The 22,682-nt window shown below is 42.6% G+C and overlaps 1 protein-coding gene across 1 annotated transcript in view; it reads left to right on the forward strand.

Annotated features, from left to right (window-relative positions):
* Positions 1-4,466: 4,466 nt before the first annotated feature.
* arnt2 (aryl-hydrocarbon receptor nuclear translocator 2) overlaps positions 4,467-22,682 on the forward strand; it is a gene marked incomplete in the record, with an annotated part of 104,368 nt that continues 86,152 nt past the window's right edge. Inside the window, 6 exon segments of the mRNA XM_029720779.1 lie at positions 4,467-4,775; positions 8,465-8,579; positions 15,462-15,509; positions 17,672-17,722; positions 20,981-21,194; positions 22,116-22,329. Coding sequence (XP_029576639.1) covers positions 4,745-4,775; positions 8,465-8,579; positions 15,462-15,509; positions 17,672-17,722; positions 20,981-21,194; positions 22,116-22,329 — 673 coding nt within the window.

A 22,682-nucleotide genomic window follows, 5' to 3' on the forward strand; every position in this document is an offset into this window, starting at 1 on the left:
ACAGACAGGAATACACAATACCCTCATCTCTTCACTACTCCTGAGAGACTTACACTCTTCTCCTCTTGTCCTTTGGGACCTGTCAGCCCTCCCCACCCCCCGGTCAAGGACAAACAAGACAAGAGGGGGGAAGAACAGTGTGTGAAGAACACAAGTTATTTATTTCTTCCTTTACACACACACACACACACACACACACACACACACACACACACACACACACACACACACACACACACACACACTTGTCATACAGCCCAAGTTTTGTTAAACTATAAGAATACAGTTTGCATAATAACACGTAAATACACCCAGTCTGTTGCAGGTTGCACTGCTTTGACACTTTACTGCACTGTTAGGAGCTAGTAACACAAGCTGCACTCACTATAACATCTTCTAAACTGTGTACGTGACCAAAAAACTTTATATTGGCTCAGGGGTAACGTTTCCTCTAGGTACAGATCTAGCATCAACTTTCCCTCCCCCAATCCTGACTACTCCTAACCATTCCTAACTTATCCTAACCATTAGTGGGGAAATGCTAAACTGATCTAAGATCACTGTCTAGAGGGCAACACCCTACACCACTAGTGCTGGGGGCAGCTTGGCTATGGGTCGTTCTCTCACTCTCTTTCCCACTCAGTTTGCCCACTATTTATACTCTTATTGATTACATTAGAGAATCCCAGGAGGAATTCCCTAGCCTGGGTAGCATTCAGGGACACTCCATCATTCCCTTGTGCCAGAGCAGTTGGCTAGAGCAAACCAGACTCCAGACTGGTACCCAGGCAAATGACAAATGAGTCTGGAGAAGGACAGCCAGATTTGGTGGGAGTCAGACATTTAGCAACCCAACTTCCAGATGAAACGAGCCCAGGGCACCTTTTGGCAGGCAAGTTTTTGTCTAGAGGATTGGTTGGCATTAAGATTTCAGGCCCTATAAATCAGAATTAATTCATGTTTTTTTATTTTATTAATCTCTTTTATTGTGTTTTTGTTTTTATGCCCTTCATTTCACTTCTTTACTGCTAAGTGTGTTGTGATAGAAAAAGCACTTTAAATGGGCTCAGCGGTCATAGGCACTGCATCTCAGTGCTAGCGGTGTCACTACAGACCCTGGTTCAATCCTGGGCTGTATCACAACCGGCCGTGATTGGGAGTCCCATAGGCCAGCGCACAATTGGCCCAGCATCGTCCGGGTTAGGGATTGGCCGGGGTAGGCCGTCATTGTAAATAGGAATTTGTTCTAAACTGACTTGCCTAGCTAAATAAAGGTTAAATAAATAAATAAAAAAAGATTTTATTTGAATGAGTTAGCCAGCTAACTTTCCAAAATATTCGGGTACAACTCCACATTGGTAAACAAAGATGGGCAAAATGGAAAATCCATAAGACATACTCCACTAGCTTCAGGTTTTTATTTTAGGATGCATAGATTTAACGGTTATCTCTGAACGTTAGCTTGATAAGTCATTGATCTTGCTTTGTGGTATCTAAGGGACCTTAACCAAACACAGCAACACAGCATGCTACCACCTTACTGTGAACAAAAAAAAAACAATTAAGGCGGTTTGTTTACAGCCAATGAGAATCCCCCAGGCTAGCCACATACAAATGAGAACTTATAACAATGCAGCAACACAGTAATAATCTGATTACTTGCATTGGCTATGTTTAATTGCAGTAAGGCCTATACATTTTAGGTATATTTATCTGGAGGCTTTGAATTAAGTCAATTGATTAGTAAATATATACAATACACTACACACTGCAGTAACAAATCCACCGGTTGACAACAAAAACATTGCACAATCAATACTGTTGTCAGACTTTATCCTCGGGCATAACTTTTACCTTGAAAACTATTCTTTATTGGGAATTGGTCTCTTTAAATTACATTCTGCACAGCTATGTAACAAGACAAACATGTCGCTATGAAAAGTATTGTACTGCATTAGTCTCTCAAGGTAATGGTGGTTAGCTAGTAGAATACATTTCTTTTATAAATCACTGTAAGTTTTCTGTATTAAATTAGTTTTTTTCCCCCACCATCTGAGAAACTGCAAGCAGAGGGCTTAACATTCTCAAATACCCTAATAAATGTAAACTCTAGCCCTGCAGATGCTATGTGGAATCCATTTACATTACATTTACATTTACATTTTTACATTTAAGTCATTTAGCAGACGCTCTTATCCTGAGCGACTTACAAATTGGTGCATTCACCTTATGATATCCAGTGGAACAACCACTTTACAATAGTGCATCTAAATCTTTTAAGGGGGGGGGGGTAATTTTTGGTAATCCAAACTAGATGTCTGCAATTTTGAAAGTAAATGTTTTATGTCATGTTCTACATTGTTGATACAAATCGGCATTTCCCTTCAGTGGTTTATAGTAGACCGAGACATATTCACATTTAGTCTAAAGGCATGCTCAATGTCTTATTAACACACAATGTCATACTGTAAATATGACTGACCACCAATGAAAATCAATATAAAACATAAATATATTGTAATGAATGTGGAAAAAATATTACATTTTAAACTTTGCAATGGTACTAGAATGAGTGTACAAAACATTAGGAACTCCTTCCTAATATTGAGTTTCACCCACGTTTGCCCTCAGAACAACCTCAGTTTGTTGGACTCTACAAGGTGTCGAAATGTTCCACAGGGATGCAGGCCCATGTTGACTCCAATGCTTCCCACTGTTGGTTCAAGTTGGCTGGATGTCCTTCGGGTGGTGGACCATTCCTGATAGACACGGGAAACTGTTGAGCATGAAAAACCCATCAGTGTTGCAGTTCTTGACACACTCACAACGGTGCGCCTGGTACCTACTACCATACCCTGTTCAAAGGCACTTAATTCGTTTGTCTTGCCAATTCACCTTTTGAATGGCACATACAGAATCCTTTCTCAATTGTCTCAAGACTTTTAAAAAATCCTTCTTTAATCTGTCTCCTCCCCTTCATCTATAGTGATTGAAGTGGATTTAACAAGTGACATCAATAACGGATCATAGTTTTCACCTGGGCAGTCTATGCCATGGAAAGAGCAGGTGTTCCTAATGTTTTGTACACTCAGTGCACGTAATGGAGAGGAAAACTTGAAATGTAATCTAGAGACAGACGAGTTAGAATATTTATCTCTTCTGAGAGAAACAGAGCAGTTAGGTGTGCCTTTGCCTAACGGGGGGTGTATTATCTAATGATACAGGCACAGAGCTGCAGACACTTGCAACAGGTTCATTAAAACCAGGAAAGTATTAGTAAATGTTGACCACAACCGTGTGAAATATCCTAAGGCTGCAACAACATGAGTAGGCCTATAAATATTCAACTAAAGAATCCGAACCGTTTGGCCTACAAAACTGAAAAATATGAGACTCTCACGAACACGATGGTGTTCTCCGTTTTGCTCAACGACCCACAAACATCATGGGACTCGTCTGAAGTCGGTACGAACTTCTGGTAGCGTCGGAACAGTTTGGCGCACAAACTATGACCCCTCTATGGAAAGGTGAGAATCTCATGAACACCTACAGTACATATCAGTTGTTTTGCTCTAGGATGCCCACAAGCCTTACAAGCCTTGTCTAAAGTTAGCCTGGTACTAATTTAAAACATTTATGGAAGTATATGTATATTGAAGTAGTTTGTGCCTAAAAAAAGGCAGGAGAACAGTTGGGTAGGCCGTGGGTTAAGTTTGAAATAGGAATAGGCCTACAATCAACATAATGGTCACAGATACCATCTGTAATTACATGTAGTTTGAAATTATTGGTGTAACACAGTAACTCATTCCTAGATTAGGCCTACAGAAAAATCTGAAATCTAAACCCAAGTTTACCTTCCTTTTATCTCTTTTGGAGTAAATTATCTTTCCGCTGTCTTCACTTGTTGCATTTTGTACATCAAATTGTAACTATAACCCTACTGACAAAATTAAAACATACATTGAAAAAAAAAGCTAATATTGTGAGTTAAATCAGGATGGACAAACTCCCAGAATCTTGCTGGTTTGTGCAGATTCTGAAACAATGCCCTGTGGATTCATCCATTTAAAATGATCTGTGACATTGGAAGTCATGTCCTCTATGCATCTCAAGTGGATTGATCTTCACATCAAACACATGGAGCTAGTTCTCATTTCCATCTCATAGTTTGACAATGATACAATGGTGAAAAACACAAGGTCTTTTACAAAGTGAGTGCTGTTGAAGCGCCATAAATGCTTACAAAGCAAACATTTGGCTATTTGGGATTACATTTTAGCCTACTTAATTTGGCTGTTCTATTCTATATGAAAGATAGGACCACGATTCAACAAGTGAATACTGGCAAAGGATGTTAGGCTACTCTATCTCACTGACATTAGCTGACTTTTCATCTTTCAAAGCTTAATTTGACTCAAAGCAAAAATAGTCTACACAGAATTAATTCAAGTGAAGTCTCGCGGTGTTTAGACACCTTTCAGACATCTTGCATTTTTCAGTCTGAAAGAACGAATTTATAAAATACCGTTGACTTCATCGGGCCAAGCGAACCCGAAATAACAGGGCCTTTATTGTTGATATTCGTGACTTATTTGTATTTCGACCGAATGCATGTGAGGCTATAGGTGGCTGAACCGAGAGCTCGCGTGTCAAACCACTGAGTGGATTGTCTCTCCCGGGGCTCTCGAGCCGTATTGTGCGTCATTTTCATAGCTGCATTTTGTTTTTCTATCGAGGCAACATGGCAACTCCCGCCGCGGTAAATCCATCGGGTAAGTCGCGATTTCATCTTAAGGAAAAAGCAAAAACAGTGGGGGTTTAATGGTGATTTATATCTTTAAAATGTATTTTTGACATTTACCGAAATGGAAAGCTGAAGACGCGGACGTCAGGCTCACAGAGCTCCAGCTCTCCACAGCATCCCCTTCCCCCACGGTGCTATCGCAGCCTCAAAACACTTTCTGTACACCTAGAAACTCATTTTCTTCATTATAGCGTGAACATACGTCCATTGTTTACACACACACACAGCCTATGATAGGGGCAGAAGCTTTTTAATGTCTTGCATGTATTATCTGCACGCAAAATGAGATGCTGGTTGCGTTTTGGCTCAACCCAACAGGCAGCTAGTTAGCTGCTGCTACGTGCTCTGATTTCACTGAACAGCCAGTCCCCCTCACGATACAAAGGTTCTTTTGCATATCCGAGCCCTTGGCCTATCGACGTAAACTCGGGCGATTTGAGTCGAGTCATTTCGATGTTTGTCACTGGTGTCAGTCACGGCGATTTGTTGGTCCATCTCCATCGCCGGTTGATTCGATAGTCATTAACTAGATGAAATCTGCAGCTTGCTGGGCGCTAACAGCACTTTTGTAGCCTGGCTTTCTTTACTCAATGTTATTTGAGGAAGAAGTTAACGTTTTTAGTGAACGGCCTAAATAGTAACCTAGTGGCCTAGCTAGTGTTATTTGCATGACCAGTAAAACTACCTTTATCTGCCTGTGTTTGAACCTTGAAGCTCTATTTGTCATGTAATGACAGTCAAAGGTGTTAATTACATTGTTGCTGTTATGTAGTCATTATGTTGTTACATTGTTACTGAGCCAATAAATGTACACACAGCATACACATTGTTTTCAGATTTGAACTGTATTACGGAAGTACTAGGCTACAATGCATCCTTAGCTGAGGTGCAGTTATATCGCTGGCGCTCTTATTAATATAATCAATTATGGGCAATGATACAAGTTTGGTAGTGATATAGAAAACATTTAGAGGAAGGCAAACAATGGTTTATATACGCATTGCTGAATTGCTGCTTGTCATCAAATATGTGTAGGCTATGGAATGTAGCCTGAGCCTTGTGTGTTGAAAAATAGTACTCTAAAAATAGGCCTAAATCTTACGTTTCCTGATGTGCATTCACTCCAGTTCTATTTGCTCTGGTTAGCCAAGGCCTGATGTCTTTTATACAGTAACGTTAAATGATTATTGAAACTAACTGTTCTACTGCCAAAAACATTTAATAAGAAATTAATCTTCGATTTTACTGTCATTTCCAATCATAACCACAACAGCAGGCCTCTCTCTCTCATTGGATATGTAAATGGGAGTGTAATGAAGAAATACCTGGGGTGTTAACAGCACCGTGACTGCATATAGAGTTCCCATGTGAAGAGAAGCATGGAACATAGAGTGGCTGCATATAGAGTTTCCATGTGAAGAGAAGCATGGAACATAGAGTGACTGCATATAGAGTTGCCATGTGATGAGAAGCATGGAACATAGTGGCTGCATATAGAGTTTCCATGTGAAGAGAAGCATGGAACATAGTGGCTGCATATAGAGTTTCCATGTGAAGAGAAGCATGGAACATAGAGTGGCTGCATATAGAGTTTCCATGTGAAGAGAAGCATGGAAAAGAATGAACAACCAACTGATTATTACCTGGGTTGCTTCCCAATAATATTTAATTTCTCCTGAAGAGTACACTCGTTAACTACTTCTCACAAATCTAAAAGCATTGCATTCAAAAATAAATGTATTTACCAAAGAGCATTATTTTTCATTAAAGCCAGATTACATAATGCATTAATCTCCTCTTATCACAGTAACAAACCTATTTGTCAGATTATGCAATAGGCTATAATCCATGTTTGTTGTGTTTTGTTGTGAGAGCCAGTGATATTATGTCGTCTTTGGGTGGATTGAAGAAGCGTGCTGAAAGATTAGGCTACACAGGGAATGCTGCTACTAGACATGGTGGCGCTGCTCCTAAGTAATGATAGGGGAAACCCTGGCTGTCCTCTCCAGCACTAGCCTCCTGTAGCCAGACACTGTGTCCTGGCTGTCCTCTCTGTTAAATTCATGTTTTAAGTATCCCTATATTTCTGTTATTACGGGGCTATCACTCAGTCAAGAGTGCGCCTGCGCAGAAAGTCTGTTCGTTGATGGACCTAGCCGAGAGTGTAATGGCTACCTTGTAGTGTGTTCATATGGTATAGTAAACTTTGTTAAACTGGAACCTTGTCATTGTGTCATTTCGAGTTAACACTCTCCAGCCCTAGCCTCCTGTAGCCAGACACAGTGTTCCTGGCAGTTCTCTCCAGCCCTAGCCTCCTGTAGCCAGACACAGTGTTCCTGGCTGTCCTCTCCAGCCCAGCCTCCTGTAGCCAGATGCTGTTTCCTGGCTGTCCTCTTCAGCCCTAGCCTCCTGTAGCCAGACACAGTGTTCCTGGCTGTCCTCTCCAGCCCAGCCTCCTGTAGCCAGATGCTGTTTCCTGGCAGTCCTCTCCAGCCCTAGCCTCCTGTAGCCAGACGCTGAGTGTCCTGGCAGTCCTCTCCAGCCCTAGCCTCCTGTAGCCAGACGCTGTGTGTCCTGGCAGTCCTCTCCAGCCCTAGCCTCCTGTAGCCAGACGCTGTGTGTCCTGGCTGTCCTCTCCAGCCCTTGCCTCCTGTAGCCAGACGCTGTGTGTCCTGGCAGTCCTCTCCAGCCCTAGCCTCCTGTAGCCAGACGCTGTGTGTCCTGGCAGTCCTCTCCAGCCCTAGCCTCCTGTAGCCAGACACTGTGTCCTGGCAGTCCTCTCCAGCCCTAGCCTCCTGTAGCCAGACACTGTGTCCTGGCTGTCCTCTCCAGCCCTAGCCTCCTGTAGCCCGACACAGTGCTCCTGGCTGTCCTCTCCAGCCCTAGCCTCCTGTAGCCCGACACAGTGCTCCTGGCTGTCCTCTCCAAGCCCTGTGTAGCCAGACACTGTGTTCTCACCTAGAACCACAGTACGCCATGCTATATCTGGCTACCACTTCCTGAGCACTAGTTATTATGCATGTATGAGTTGAAGTGTTGTTTATATACCTCTAGGCTACTTCATGAATGAATGAATTAGTTGGTTGGTTCTTTGCTGGGGTCTGCATTGGATCTGGGGGTTTTCCAAGACAGAGAAAAGTAGAAGCTAGTGGAGGAGACAGAGAGGGAAGGATAGGAAGGGGAGGGAGAGGAGAGGGGAAACGCTAGCTTGTATCAAATATTAACAAAACTGCTGGGAGCACTGGGGCAGAGAAGGGGGTTTGTTTAGCATATCCATAACATCTGGCTGAAGGAGTGAATGAGTAGACCAGAGAGAGAGAGAGAGTAGACCAGAGAGAGAGAGAGAGAGAGGGTGAGTTGGTAGGCCTGGGAGAAGGCACAGAGAGAGAAATTGTGATTTGGCACGCAATGTGCTTCAGCTCACCACCCAGCATGATACGGAGCACCATATTCAGTCTTTCTGTGTCCTAAAACAGGCTGGATTTAGGCTACATTGAAAACAACAGAAAAGCCACCATGGCATGTTCTTCTGGAGGTTCCACATGGCCATGTCCACACTTTCAGAGTAATATTAATGCAGTTGTAATACAGTCACAATGTCACACAATGTCTAATGCCATGTTCTCATGTGGTACCTTTCTCTGTCCTCTGTTCCAGAGATGGGCAGTGAGTTGCCGGGGCCCGTTACTATGCCGGGGGCGGTGGTGGGGGCGGGCCAAGTGAGGATGGGCGGAGCCATGCCGGGCCGCGGGGGCAAGAGGAGATCCGGAGGGTGAGTACTATTTTATATCTGCATTTTACCCACAAGGCTATTCCACAGGTGTTCCAGGAGTATTACACCAGTATATCAAGAGTATTCCATGTTTATCCCAGGACCAAATATCAATAGAATTGCTTCATTATTCCAATGAGCAGAACTTCAGGCATGGATAACAAAAACACAGAGCAAGCACACAGGCCAATATTCCAATGTTGAATTTCAAAGAAGCTTTATTAGCAGGACAGAGTAACACGCCAGAGATATACAATGTATGATAGTTTGATATAGTGCCACCGAAAAAAGCAAACAGTAATCTCATATAGCTGCATGTATGATTAAAAAAGCACTCTCAGGTGGAAGACAGAGGGAACAGAAGATTACGGGAGTATTCCATGGTACGTTAACCCCCGGGGTGAAATCAGGACATATTTACCCCATGCCCTGGCATTCTGCCTATACAACAACATACAGTGCATTCGGAAAGTATTCAGACCCCTTTACCTTTTCCACATTTTGTTACATTACAGCCTTACTCTAAAATTGATTAAATCGTGTTTTTCCCCCTCATCAATCTACACACAATACCCCATAATGACAAAGCAAAAACAGGTTGGATGGGGAGCGTCGCTGCACAGCTATTTTCAGGTCTCTCCAGAGATGTTAGATCAGGTTCAAGTCCGGGCTCTGGCTGGGCCACTCAAGGAGATTCAGAGACTTGTCCCTAAGCCACTCCTGCGTTGTCTTGGCTGTGCTCTTAGGGTCATTGTCCTGTTGGAAGGTGAAACTTAGCCCCAGTCTGAGGTCCTGAGCGCTCTGGAGCAGGTTTTCATAAAGGATCTCTCAGTACTTTGTTCCGTTCATCTTTCCCTTGATGCTGACTAATATCCCAGTCCCTGCCGCTGAAAAACATCCCTACAGCATGATGCTGCCACCACCATGCTTCACCGTAGGGATGGTGCCAGGTTTCCTCTAGACGTGACACCTAAAGGCAAAGAGTTCAATCTTGGTTTCATCAGACCAGAGAATCTTGTTTCTCATGATTTGAGAGTCTTTAGATGCCTTTCAGCAAACTCCAAGCGGGCTATCAGGTGCCTTTTACTGAGGAGTGGCTACCATCTCGCCATTCTACCGTAAAGGCCTGATTGGTGGAGTGCTGCAGAGACGGTTGTCCTTCTGGAAGGTTCTGCCATCTCACAGAGGGTTCTTGGTCACCTCCCTGACCAAGGCCCTTCTCCCCAGATTGCTCAGTTTAGCCGGGCGTCCAGCTCTAGGAAGAGTCTTGGTGGTTCTAAACGTCTTCCATTTAAGAAAGATGGAGGCCACTGTGTTCTTGGGGACCTTCAATGCTGCAGAATTATTTTGTACCCTTCCCCAGATCGGTGCCTCCACACAATCCTGTCTCGAAGCTCTACGGACAATTACTTTGACCTCATGGCTTGTTTTTTTTCTCTGACATGCTCTGTCAAATGTGGGAACTTATATAGACAGGTGTGTTCCTTTCCAAGTCATGTCCAATCAATTGAATTTACCAATCAAGTTGTAGAAACATCTCAAAGATGATCAATGGAAAACATGTGCCTGAGCTCAATTTTATGTCTCCTAGCAAAGGGTCTGAATGCTTATGTATATAAGGTATTTCTGTTTTCTATTTTTTATACATTTTGTCATTATGTGGTATTGTGTGTAGATTGTGTGTAGATTTACATCAATTTTAAAGTAAGGCAGTAATGTAACAAAATGTGGAAAAGTCAAGGAGTCTGAATACTTTCCGAATGCACTGTATCCATTATACATCTAACCTACACAAACATGAAGAAATAAAAGCAAAAGCCATCCAGGCAATATGGCAACTCGACATGACACGGAACACAACAGGGACCCGTCCAGGGCATCTTTTATTTACTCCTTACAGAAATGTCTGTGGATAGAAAAACTGGAGTCATTTCCAGTAGGAGCCTGACTAAGACGGTCAACAACATATACTGACACAGAGTAATGATCCTCAATTTTCACTGAGATAGGCTTGTGCTCGGTGGAAGCATGCTGTATGTATACTGTATTACCTCTACTATCACGCATAACCATGCATACTGCATTACCTCTACTATCACGCATAACCATGCACACTGCATTACCTCTCCTATCAGACATAACCATGCATACTGCATTACCTCTACTATCACGCATAACAATGCATACTGCATTACCTCTCGTATCAGGCATAACCGTGCATGCTGCATTACCTCTCGTATCAGGCATAACAGTGCATACTGCATTACCTTAACTATCAGGCATGCATACTGCATTACCTTTCCAATCAGACATAACCATGCGTTCCACATTACCTCTCTTATCAGACATAACCATGCATACGGCATTACCTCTCCTATCAGACATAACCATGCATACTACGCTGTGACATGTTAGTCTGTGTAGGCGCTTTCTATTTCCTGGTTTCCTTGGTTACTAACCTCCCTATAACTGGAGAAGATCTGAGGTCCCTCCCCTGAGACCTTCTCTCCTCCAATGCGTTTTGAGAAGGAGGCAAGGAGAGAGGACGCGGGGAATCGAGGAAAGACAGTTGGGAAAGAGCCATTGAATGGGGCAAGCCACACTACTGAGGGACTGCATGTGACAGACAGAGACAGACAGGCAAGCAGACAGAGTGATACTTGGGAATACAGAGGCAGACAGGCAAGCAGACAGAGTGATACTTGGGAATACAGAGACAGACAAATACTCATCAGTCACTTATTATCAGAAGAATGAGTGGGAGAGAAGATTATTATCACAGACTATAGCATTAAGGTGAAGGCTGTAATTACTCAGCACTCAACTCATGACACTACTCAGTGACTGTGTTCCTTTATACCTCAGTTATAACAGTAACTGGTCCTCTGTTTAACTCTATCTTGGTCCGTCATCAGGTGTGAACTCGACCGGAGGCTGAACTCAGTCAAGCCTAAGAATCATTCACAATCTCAGTCATATATGCTCTAGCTAATCACACACACACACACACACACACACACACACACACACACACACACACACACACACACACACACACACACACACACACACACACACACCACAGATCGCTGTATCAAGACATCACAGGTCAGTTCAGTAGTCTGTTAGACACACAGGCGTGAGGTGAGATTGAAAAACGGCACTCTGGAGGAGTCATCACTAGTGGCATGGCAACCTTTCAACTACAGAGGCGGCCTCAGCGGTTTGCACATCCCACGCTTCCTCTATGCTCTGAACAATACCTACTTGATTGTACCTTTTTTAATAATAACAATATGTTTTATTTCTATAGTGCTGTTCATGTGAAAGGCAAACAATGCAAATTGCTTTACATTACAAAGACAACGTGCAAAAACAGATGTAACACCTCTGGAACAGTTTGTCATTCTGACGTGTTTGTCCGTTCAGTGTGTTGACCCCCTAGTCTAAAACAGTAAGGCGTTAAAGGTAGAGGTCGACCGATTATGATTTTTCAACGCCGATACCGATTATTGGAGGACCAAACCCCCGATACCGATTAATCGGCCGATTATTATAATTTTTTTTTTTTATGACAATTACAACAATATTGAATGAACACTTATTTTAACTTAATATAATACATCAATAAAATCAATTTAGCCTCAAATAAATAATGAAACATGTTTAATTTGGTTTAAATAATGCAAAACAAAGTGTTGGAGAAGAAAGTAAAAGTGCAATATGTGCCATGTAAGAAAGCTAATGTTTAAGTGCCTTGCTCAGAACATGAGAACATATGAAAGCTTGTGGTTCCTTTTAACATGAGTCTTCAATATTCCCAGGTAAGAAGTTTTAGGTTGTAGTTATTATATTATTATAGGACTATTTCTCTCTATACAATTTGTATTTCATATACCTTTGACTATTGGATGTTCTTATAGGCACTTTAGTATTGCCAGTGTAACAGTATAGCTTCCGTCCATCTCCTCGCTCCTACCTGGGCTCAAACCAGGAACACATCGACAACAGTCACCCTCGAAGCAGCGTTACCCATGCAGAAGAAGGGAAAAAACTACTCCAAGTCTCAGAGCGAGTGACGTTTGAAACGCTATTAGCGTGCACCCGGCTAACTAGCTAGCCATTTCACATCGGTTACACCAGCCTAATCTTGGGAGTTGATAGGCTTGAAGGGGTGGGTATAATTTGTGGAACGTTCCAACAGGAATCTGTTCCAAAAAACGTAAAGTAAAAGGTTGCCAACCAACAACGCATACAAAGTAGCAACGCATACAAACCTAGCTAACTAGCTGCCGAATAGGCATCAACTCACCACGTAGCTTATTCTTAATGTTTGTCCATAGGCAAACAGACATGTGAGGACAGACATTTTTCGGAATAAACGTGATGAGTGAAAAACGCTATGAAATAGACCACTCCCTACCCGGTATCTTATTCTGCCGCTATGCAACTTTGTATGCGTTGTTTTTTGGAAACCTTGTTATTTAGGAAGTTTTTGGAATAGATTCCTGTTGGAACGTTCCACAAATTATACCCACCCAGGTTGAAAATCATAAACAGCGCAATGCTTGAAGCACAGCGAAGTGCTGTTTGAATGAATGCTTACGAGCCTGCTGCTGCCTACCACCGCTTAGACTGCTCTATCAAATCATAGACTTAATTAAAATATAATAAACACACAGAAATACGAGCCTTGGGTCATTAATATGGTTGAATCTGGAAACTATCATCTCGAAAACAAAAGTTTTTTTCTTTCAGTGACATACGGAACCGTTCCGTATTTTATCTAACGGGTGACTAAGTCTAAATATTCCTGTTAGGCATTGATGTTTATGGTTAGGTACATTGGTGCAACGACAGTACTTTTTTCGCAAATGTGCTTGTTAAATCAACACCCGTTTGTCGAAGTAGGCTGTGATTCAATGAAAATTAACAGGCACCGCATTGATCATATGCAACGCAGGACACGTGAGATAAACTAGTAATATCATCAACCATGTGTAGTTAACTAGTGATTATGTTAAGATTGATAGTTTTTTATAAGTCTAATGCTAGCTAGCAACGTACCTTTGCTTCTTGCTGCCCTCGCGTTACAGGTAGTCAGCCTGTTAATCCTTGTGGAGTGCAATGTAAGGCAGGTGGTTAGAGCGTTGGACTGGTAACCGAAGGTTGCAAAAACGAATCCCCCCTGAACAAGGCAGTTAACCCCCGTTTCTAGGCCGTCATTGTAAATAAGAATGTGTTCTTAATCTGACTTGCCTAGTTAAATAAAGGTGTAAAAAAAAAGAAAAGTTAAAAGGTATGATTTCTTCTCACGTTGCGTTGTAACGCTAGGGTGCAGTGGGTGCAGAGTCAGGAGCAGGAGGCAGAGAATGCAGGGTGGTTTATTTATTCAACACACAACGGCAAAACACAAGTCGCCCCAACAGCGAACTAGAGCGCACACAAAAAACCAAAGTGCCCAAACACATGGGACAAAACAGGTCGGCGCAACATACGCGCTCGCACGTCAAAATACAAATGAGCGTGCATACACAAGCAATACAGCAAACAAATAATCCCGCACACAAAGCAGGCGGGCCTCCTGGCTAAAATAGCCCAGCTAATCAGCCCAAACTAAAAACAGGTGCACACAATAAACGAAAAGGGGGAAAAGGGAATCAGTGGCAGCTAGTAGGCCGGCAACGACGACCGCCGAGCGCCACCCGAACAGGAGGGAGAGCTACCTACGGTAGGAGTCGTGACATGCGTTGTTTCTTGACACACTTGCTTACTATTTATTACATGTTGTGTTAACAGCAACCTTGAAATGTACTCAAATGCTGCATAAGAAAAGACTCCTCAGAAATGTGGCCGTAACTTAAGGTTTTTAATGCTCTTTCTGATACTCTTCAATCAAATGTCTCAGTGAAGTTGAGTTGTAGTGTTTTCATCATAACATGTCGACTGCAGGGCCCATGGGCCCTAGTCCAAAAGTGGTGCACTATAGGGGCAAAGTGTGCCATTTGAGACTCAGTCTTAGTGTCGAGGGACGCAGAGGAAATTGATTCATTTTCTGTTTGGCAGTGACTATGCATTTCACAATTTCTGTTGCTGTTGCACCAGGGCCTTGTTCAGTAGGAACAGGGGAGGAAATAAGCATTGTCATTGTTCAGTAGGAACAGGGGAGGAAATAAGCATTCTCATTGTTCGGGAGGAAATAAGCATTCTCATTGTTTAGTAGGAACAGGGGAGGAAATAAGCATTCTCATTGTTTAGTAGGAACAGGGGAGGAAATAAGCATTCTCATTGTTTAGTAGGAACAGGGGAGGAACAGGGGAGGAAATAAGCATTGTCATTGTTCAGTAGGAACAGGGGAGGAAATAAGCATTCTCATTGTTCAGTAGGAACGGGAGGAAATAAGCATTCTCATTGTTTAGTAGGAACAGGGGAGGAAATAAGCATTCTCATTGTTTAGTAGGAACAGGGGAGGAAATAAGCATTCTCATTGTTTAGTAGGAACAGGGGAGGAAATAAGCATTCTCATTGTTCAGTAGGAACGGGGAGGAAATAAGCATTCTCATTGTTTAGTAGGAACAGGGGAGGAAATAAGCATTCTCATTGTTTAGTAGGAACAGGGGAGGAAATAAGCATTCTCATTGTGGTAGCTCTGTTTGAATGTTTTTACATTTTGTGTCCACTGGATTAGAAAGCTAGAAAGAGTTGGCTGTCAAGCTAATTTCCCCCAGCAGGAAAATATAAGCAGACAGCCATAAAACAATGGCAACACACACACACATATGGACAGTTTGCACACACACACACACACACACACACACACACACACACACACACACACACAACCTAGACTAGATGAGTAACTGTTTTGGTCTTTGATTGCAGGATGGACTTTGATGACGAGGATGGGGAAGGACCAAGTAAATTTTCAAGGTGAGAACAGTGAACGATGGCCGACTGATATTTCCATGTAGTAAGTGTCACTCATTGTTATAACAAATAACTCTTTCTATGAGAAGCAGTCAAGTTCTAGACTTGAAGTTGTTGCTATGAGTGTTTATTATACAGAATTCCATATTTTGTACAATCATTCCTTGTTGTCATCTTATTGCTATGGACATTCAATCACATTTACCAAACTCATTGTTTCATATTTTCAAGCGTTTTAACATTTTTGATCTGTTAAACGTTTTTTTGTTCCTCAAAAGCAGCTTCAGCTGTCGTTCCACCCACAGGCATTCTCTCACGTGTTGTTTTTCTCCAACGTGTGGTTTTTCCTCTATTCTGTGTTCTCTCAGATTTATCCAGAGTTCCCTGGCAGCAGTGGTCTCTGTTAGTGGAGTGGGGACAATGCCCTCTGCTGGGGAGAAGATAAACTACAACAGCATGTTGTATATAATGAGAAACACACTACCTCTCTGCCACATTACTAACTCTCTCATTTTAAAATTGATGAGAAGAGCCTACCAAACAACCAGAGCCTATTGACCAAAAATACCACATTGATAAATAGTGGGCTTTGTTGCAGACATCCAGCATGCCACTGCTTATTATAAAAAGTGTTCTCACACACCTTCTGAAAGTCTCTTGTTACTCCATACCTGACCAGGCCACTGGAAGTCCTATTTTTCAAGTTCTCTCCCCTGTCTAGTCCACTCTAGTGAGGCCTTCTTAGAGGCCAGAGAGTACCGATCCCATAGGGCTCTGGTCAAAAGTAGTGCACTACATAGGGAATAGTTAGCACTTTTACAGCCACTTAATACAACGCATGCCCATTTTCTGCTGTAACACCCATTACCTGTCCTGTGCATGTTGCTCTCATCAAAATATCTAACACTTTTCAAAGCCCATAAATAGCATGTGTATCATTCTAATTCTACACGTGTTATCCCTTATTCAGGCTACTGTGTTCAGGTTACTGTGTTATCCCTTATTCAGGCTACCGTGTTCAGGTTACTGTGTTATCCCTTATTCAGGCTACCGTGTTCAGGTTACTGTGTTATCCCTTATTCAGGCTACCGTGTTCAGGTTACTGTGTTATCCCTTATTCAGGCTACCGTGTTCAGGTTACTGTGTTATCCCTTATTCAGGCTACCGTGTTCAGGTTACTGTGTTATCCCTTATTCAGGCTACAGTGTTCAGGTTACTGTGTTATCCCTTATTCAAGCTACCGTGTTCAGGTTACTGTGTTATCCCTTATTCAAGCTACCGTGTTCAGGTTACTGTGTTATCCCTTATTCAGGCTACCGTGTTCAGGTTACTGTGTTATCCCTTATTCAGGCTACCGTGTTCAGGTTACTGTGTTATCCCTTATTCAGGCTACCGTGTTCAGGTTACTGTGTTATCCCTTATTCAGGCTACCGTGTTTAGGTTACTGTGTTATCCCTTATTCAGGCTACCGTGTTCAGGTTACTGTGTTATCCCTTATTCAGGCTACCGTGTTCAGGTTACTGTGTTATCCCATATTTAGGCTACCGTGTTCAGGTTACTGTGTTAGGGTGTGTTCAGGCTACCGTGTTCAGGTTACTGTGTTAGGGTGTGATCAGGCTACCGTGTTCAGGCTATGGTTATCAGTCTACTGTGTTAGGCTACTGTTCTCAGGCTACTGTGATCAGGGTTTGTGTTAGGGTTTGGTCAGGCTACCGTTTTTAGGCTACGGTTATCAGTCTACTGTGTCAGGCTACTGTTCTCAGGATACTGTGTTCAGGCTACTGTGGTGGTGTGGTCAGGCTACTGTGTTCAGACTATGGTTATCAGTCTACTGTGTTAGGCTACTGCGATCAGGCTACTGTGTTAGGGTGTGGTCAGGCTACCGTGTTTAGGCTACGGTTCTCAGGCTACTGTGTTCAGGCTACCGTGTTTAGACTACTGTTCTCAGGCTACTGTTCTCAGGCTACTGTACTCAGGCTACTGTGTTCAGGCTACCGTGTTTAGACTACGGTTCTCAGGCTACTGTTCTCAGGCTACTGTTCTCAGGCTACTGTGTTAGGGTGTGGTCAGGCTACCGTGGTCATGCTACTGTGTTCAGGTGTTTGCGTCTCAGTGAGTGGTGTCCCAGGTGTTACATGCTGTGTTTCTTCTCTGCTCCTCTCTAGGTATGATGATGATGATCAGATACCTGGTGATGATAAGGAGAGATATGCCAGGTAGCCCTGGCCTGCTAGAGCTCCACAGGATTTCACTGACACACCCCACCTCCCAGGGCTCGACTAAAACACTTACCTAACGTTTACAGCAGTGTCAGGTTACACCTGCTCTTTTCACCAGTGAATAAAACACTACATGCATTTTTTTTAAAACACTAACTGTTTAGCGTGGATAAAAGGGATGTTTTTACAGTTGTCTTTCATTCCTTAATGGAAATATCAGGTGTAAACTTAATTTTAAACAGTGCAGCCAAGCACTGAGTGAATTTGACCCACAGAGCCGTGGAGACTTGGATAGAATACGGTCAAAAGGAAAGCCTGAATGCCCAGGGACTTTAAATGGAAAGCCTAAATTCCCAGGGATTTCAGATGGAAAGCCTAAATTCTCAGGGATTTCAGATGGAAAGCCTAAATTCTCAGGGATTTCAGATGGAAAGCCTAAATTCTCAGGGATTTCAGATGGAAAGCCTAAATTCTCAGGGATTTCAAATGGAGAGCCTAAATGCCCAGGGACTTCATACCCCTGGACATTTACAGCAATGTTGATTATTGTGCAAGTCAAATTCAAGTAAATCATACCAATTCAAAAATCTATCAAAGCTCCCCTAATTTATATTAGTAACTCTTAATACAAACATAATTTTGACAATTTATTCATCTGATGTTTTATTCATCATTCATCTTCATAATGTATTTATGCCACCAGACCTCTGCTATGGAAATGAAGGTTCTGTCCCAAATGGCTCCCTATTCAGTTAGTGCTGACTCAAAAAGGGCTTGTATGGAAACCTCACCCTATTCAGTTAGTGCTGACTCAAAAAGGGCTTGTATGGAAACCTCACCCTATTCAGTTAGTGCTGACTCAAAAAGGGTTTGTATGGCAACCTCACCAATTCAATTAGTACTGACTCAAAAAGGGTTTGTATAGCAACCTCACCTATTTGGGACATTAGAAATACAGTGCCTTCAGAAATAATTCACACCCATGGACTTTTTCCACATTTTGTTGTGTTATAGCCTGAATTTAAATTGATTCAATTTAGATGTTTTTGTCACTGTCCTACACACAATACCTCATAATGTCGAAGTGTTTACAAATGAATTACAAATGAAAATCTGAAATGTCTTGAGTCAATAAGTATTCAAGCCCTTTGTTATGCAAGCCTACATAAGTTCAGGAGGAAACATTTGTCACAAGTTGTATGGACTCACTCTGTCTGCAATAATAGTGTTTAACATGATTTTGGAATGACTACCTCTCTACCCCACACATACAATTTTCTGTAAGGTCCCTTAGTCGAGACATGCATTTCAAACACAGATTCAACCACAAAGACCACAGAGGTTTTCCAATGCCTAGCAAAGAAGGGCATCTATTGGTATATGGGTAAAAAATAAAGTAGACATTGAATATTTCTTCGGGCGTGGTGGAGTTATTCATTACACTTTAGATGGTATATCAATACACCCAGTCACTACAAAGACACAGGCGTCCTTCCTAACTCAGTTGCCAGAGAGGAAGGAAACCGCTCAGGGATTTCACCATGAGGCCAATGGTGACTTTAAAACAGTTAGTTTAAAACTGAGGATGGATCAACAACATTGCAGTTACTCCACAATACTAACCTAATTGACAGAGTGAAAAGAAGGAAGCCTGTACAGAATACAGATATTCAAAAACATGCATCCTGTTTTCAACAAAGCAAAGCAATTCACTATGTGTCCTGCATACAAAGTGTCAAGTTTGGGGCAAATCCAATACAACACATTACTGAGTACCACTCCATATTTTCAAGCATAGTGGTGGCTGCATCATGTTATGGGTATGCTTGTAATCGTTAAGGACTATGGAATTTTTCAGGATTTAAAAAAACTGAATGGAGCTAAGCACAGCCAAAATCCTAGAGGATAACCTAGTTAAGTCTCCTTTCCAACAGACACTGGGAGAGGAATTCACATTTCGGAAGGACAATAACCTAAAACACAAGGCCACATCTACAATGGAGTTGCTTACCAAGAAGACAGTGAATGTTCCTGAGTGGCTGTTAGTTTTGACTTAAATCTGCTTGAAAATGTATGGCAAGACCTCAAAATGGTTGTCTAGCAATGATCAACAATCAATTTGACAGAGCTTGAAGAACTTGGGCAAATGTTTCACAATCCAGGTGTAGAAGCTCTGAGAGATTTACCCAGAAAGACTCACAGCTGTAATCGCTGCCAAAGGTGATTGTAACATGTATTGACTCATTGGGTTGAATACTTATCTAAGTAAGATATATTAGTGTTTTATTTGACACATTTTTGACATTACCAAGTATTTTGTTTAGATCTTTGAAAAACATGACAATTAAATTCATTTTAATCCCACTTTGTAACAACAAAATGTTGGAAAAGTCAAGGGGTGTGAATACTTTCTGAAGGCAATGTATGTTATTCACACATGACGTTCATGATCAAATAAATGAACATAGAATTTGAGGACCCGTCTATCCGTAGCTCAGAGATTGTGTTCTGGTCTGCTGTGTTCTTTAATCCCTGTATGTTCTTTATGTCCTCAGAAGACAAACTCAAACGCTGAAAAGCAACTGAATAACTTCTCTTCTCCTAACTTCCCTTTAGTCTTCTCTAGTACAGAGTATTATGGTTCTTAGAGTACGTGCACATACTCCTATCTCCAAGAATGGCTGACAATGAATTCAGTTTAAGTGAAAGTGTGTATCCAGCCATAGGTAGGTGTTGAACAACCAAGTTTGAAGTCGGTTCACTAGAGTTTACCATACTGTATTAAAACTAACATACTAAGCTTTTAACACCCAAAGTTTCAATTCAAACCAAGGGAGGCGAATGATTTTGTAGGCAGCCCGTCCTGCCTAAGCACTGCTAGGGGAAACACTGGTATATGCAGGTGGTTGTCACTGGATGCTCATGTTAGAAAAAAAAATGCATTATCATGAAATCAGAATTGGGTTTAGGGTTATGGTGCATACACATCAATGCTAAAAGAAATGCACAAACACACACCAAATCGTCCCACAGTACAGCCTCAAAGACCCCTTCTCTCTGCTCCATACTTTTCACTGATTTGTGAATTTAAAGATAAGAAATTATGTTTACATTTATATCCTGTCAACTGTGGCCAACCAGTGACGACCACCACCCCCGGGTGTCTACAGCTCTGATCTGGAGCCGTGTGATAAACCTCCCCCGACCACCAGCGATGCTTCCCCCTATGTGTCTAAATCCTCCTCTCTGTTCCAGAGAGAACCACAGCGAGATAGAGCGGCGTCGCCGTAACAAGATGACCCAGTACATCACGGAGCTGTCGGACATGGTGCCCACCTGCAGCGCTCTGGCCCGCAAGCCAGACAAACTGACTATCCTCCGCATGGCCGTGTCCCACATGAAGTCCATGAGAGGGACCGGGAACACGTCCACTGACGGGGCGTACAAGCCCTCGTTCCTGACTGAACAGGTATTATAGGTGGGGGTGACGATGGCCGCGTTTCAGGCTGACTACATTGCAGACAACTACCAGATCTCACAAAGTGTAAAGTGTTTAAGCTAACTGCATCGTATGATATCGCATGATATTGCAATCTGATAACCCAACTGCGCTGTCGATGAAATGGCACACGACCATTGGTTGATGCCATGCAATGACTGCAATGTAGTCGGCCTGGAACACGACCAATGTGTGTGTGTTTTGTGGGTGGGTTGGTCATGGGGGCTGATGTGCGCGTATCTGTGTGTGTGTGCGTTTTGCGTGTGTGTGTGTCTGTGTGAGTAATTTAGCAGGGTCTACAAACCCTCCTCCTCAGCAAACAGGTAATAATAAAACAACTTTATTTGTATAGCACATTTCATACAGAGACCGCAACTCAAGGTGCTGTACATAATAAAATAGTAATAGTCATTAAAAAGTAAACAATAAAAAGACAAAGTAACATAAAAGGCAATAAAAGCAGCATAATATGATCAAAATGAATACAAACACATAGGAATTAGAGATGAAAAAGAGTACATAAATAAACTAGTACAAAGCCAAACTGAAAAGGTGAGTCTATGAACTGGTTTTGTTCTGTTCTCTTTGACTCTGCATTTGGGTTCTGGACGTTGGGTCTGCACATCTGTGCAGCTCTACAAATGATATCCGCTGACACAATTTCCTGTCAGCATATTGATCTTATCAATTTGAAATAAATAAAGCTTTTGCAGGCTGTCTGTCATGTCCCCTGCCTCTGCCCTTGGCGTGTGTGTCTGTTTGTCCCGGATTTTCACCAATGGTATGTCAGTCAATACTGTATATCCCTCATCTTTACTGTGACGTGTGTTTCTGCTCTGCCATCACACACGTGTGTGTGTTCTGTTTCTCTTTTCTCCTCTCGTCTAATAGGAGTTGAAGCACCTCATCCTGGAGGCGGCCGACGGCTTCCTGTTTGTGGTCGCCGCGGAGACGGGCCGCGTGATCTACGTGTCTGACTCGGTGACGCCGGTGCTCAACCACCCGCAGTCGGAGTGGTTTGGCAGCACGCTGTATGAGCAAGTGCATCCTGACGACGTGGACAAGCTGCGGGAACAGCTCAGCACCTCAGAGAATTCCATGACAGGTAGGAATATTGCTATACACATTGATATTCCCTAGTGAAAGCTATTTTGGTTCGCAATACTGTTCAGGAATACTGCTATTCCGTTAACTAGAACTCCATGTCAGAGGTAGGAATGTTGGTTGGGAATGCTGCTTAGGAATACTGCAGTTTCCCAAGCTAGAACTCCACGATAGGTAGGAATATTGGTCCGCTATACCGTTCAGGAATAACACTGTTCACATAGCAAGAAGTTCTTGCACGTGTCCTTGCCAACCAACTGCTACCCCTGTCTGAGGAAGTACTCCCAGAATCACAGTGTTGCTTCCGCCCTACCAGAGGTACTGCAGATATGATCTTCAAAGCACGCCAGCTAC

This window comes from Salmo trutta, chromosome 29, assembly GCF_901001165.1.
Source record: "Salmo trutta chromosome 29, fSalTru1.1, whole genome shotgun sequence".
NCBI classification, from domain to species: Eukaryota; Metazoa; Chordata; class Actinopteri; order Salmoniformes; family Salmonidae; genus Salmo; species Salmo trutta.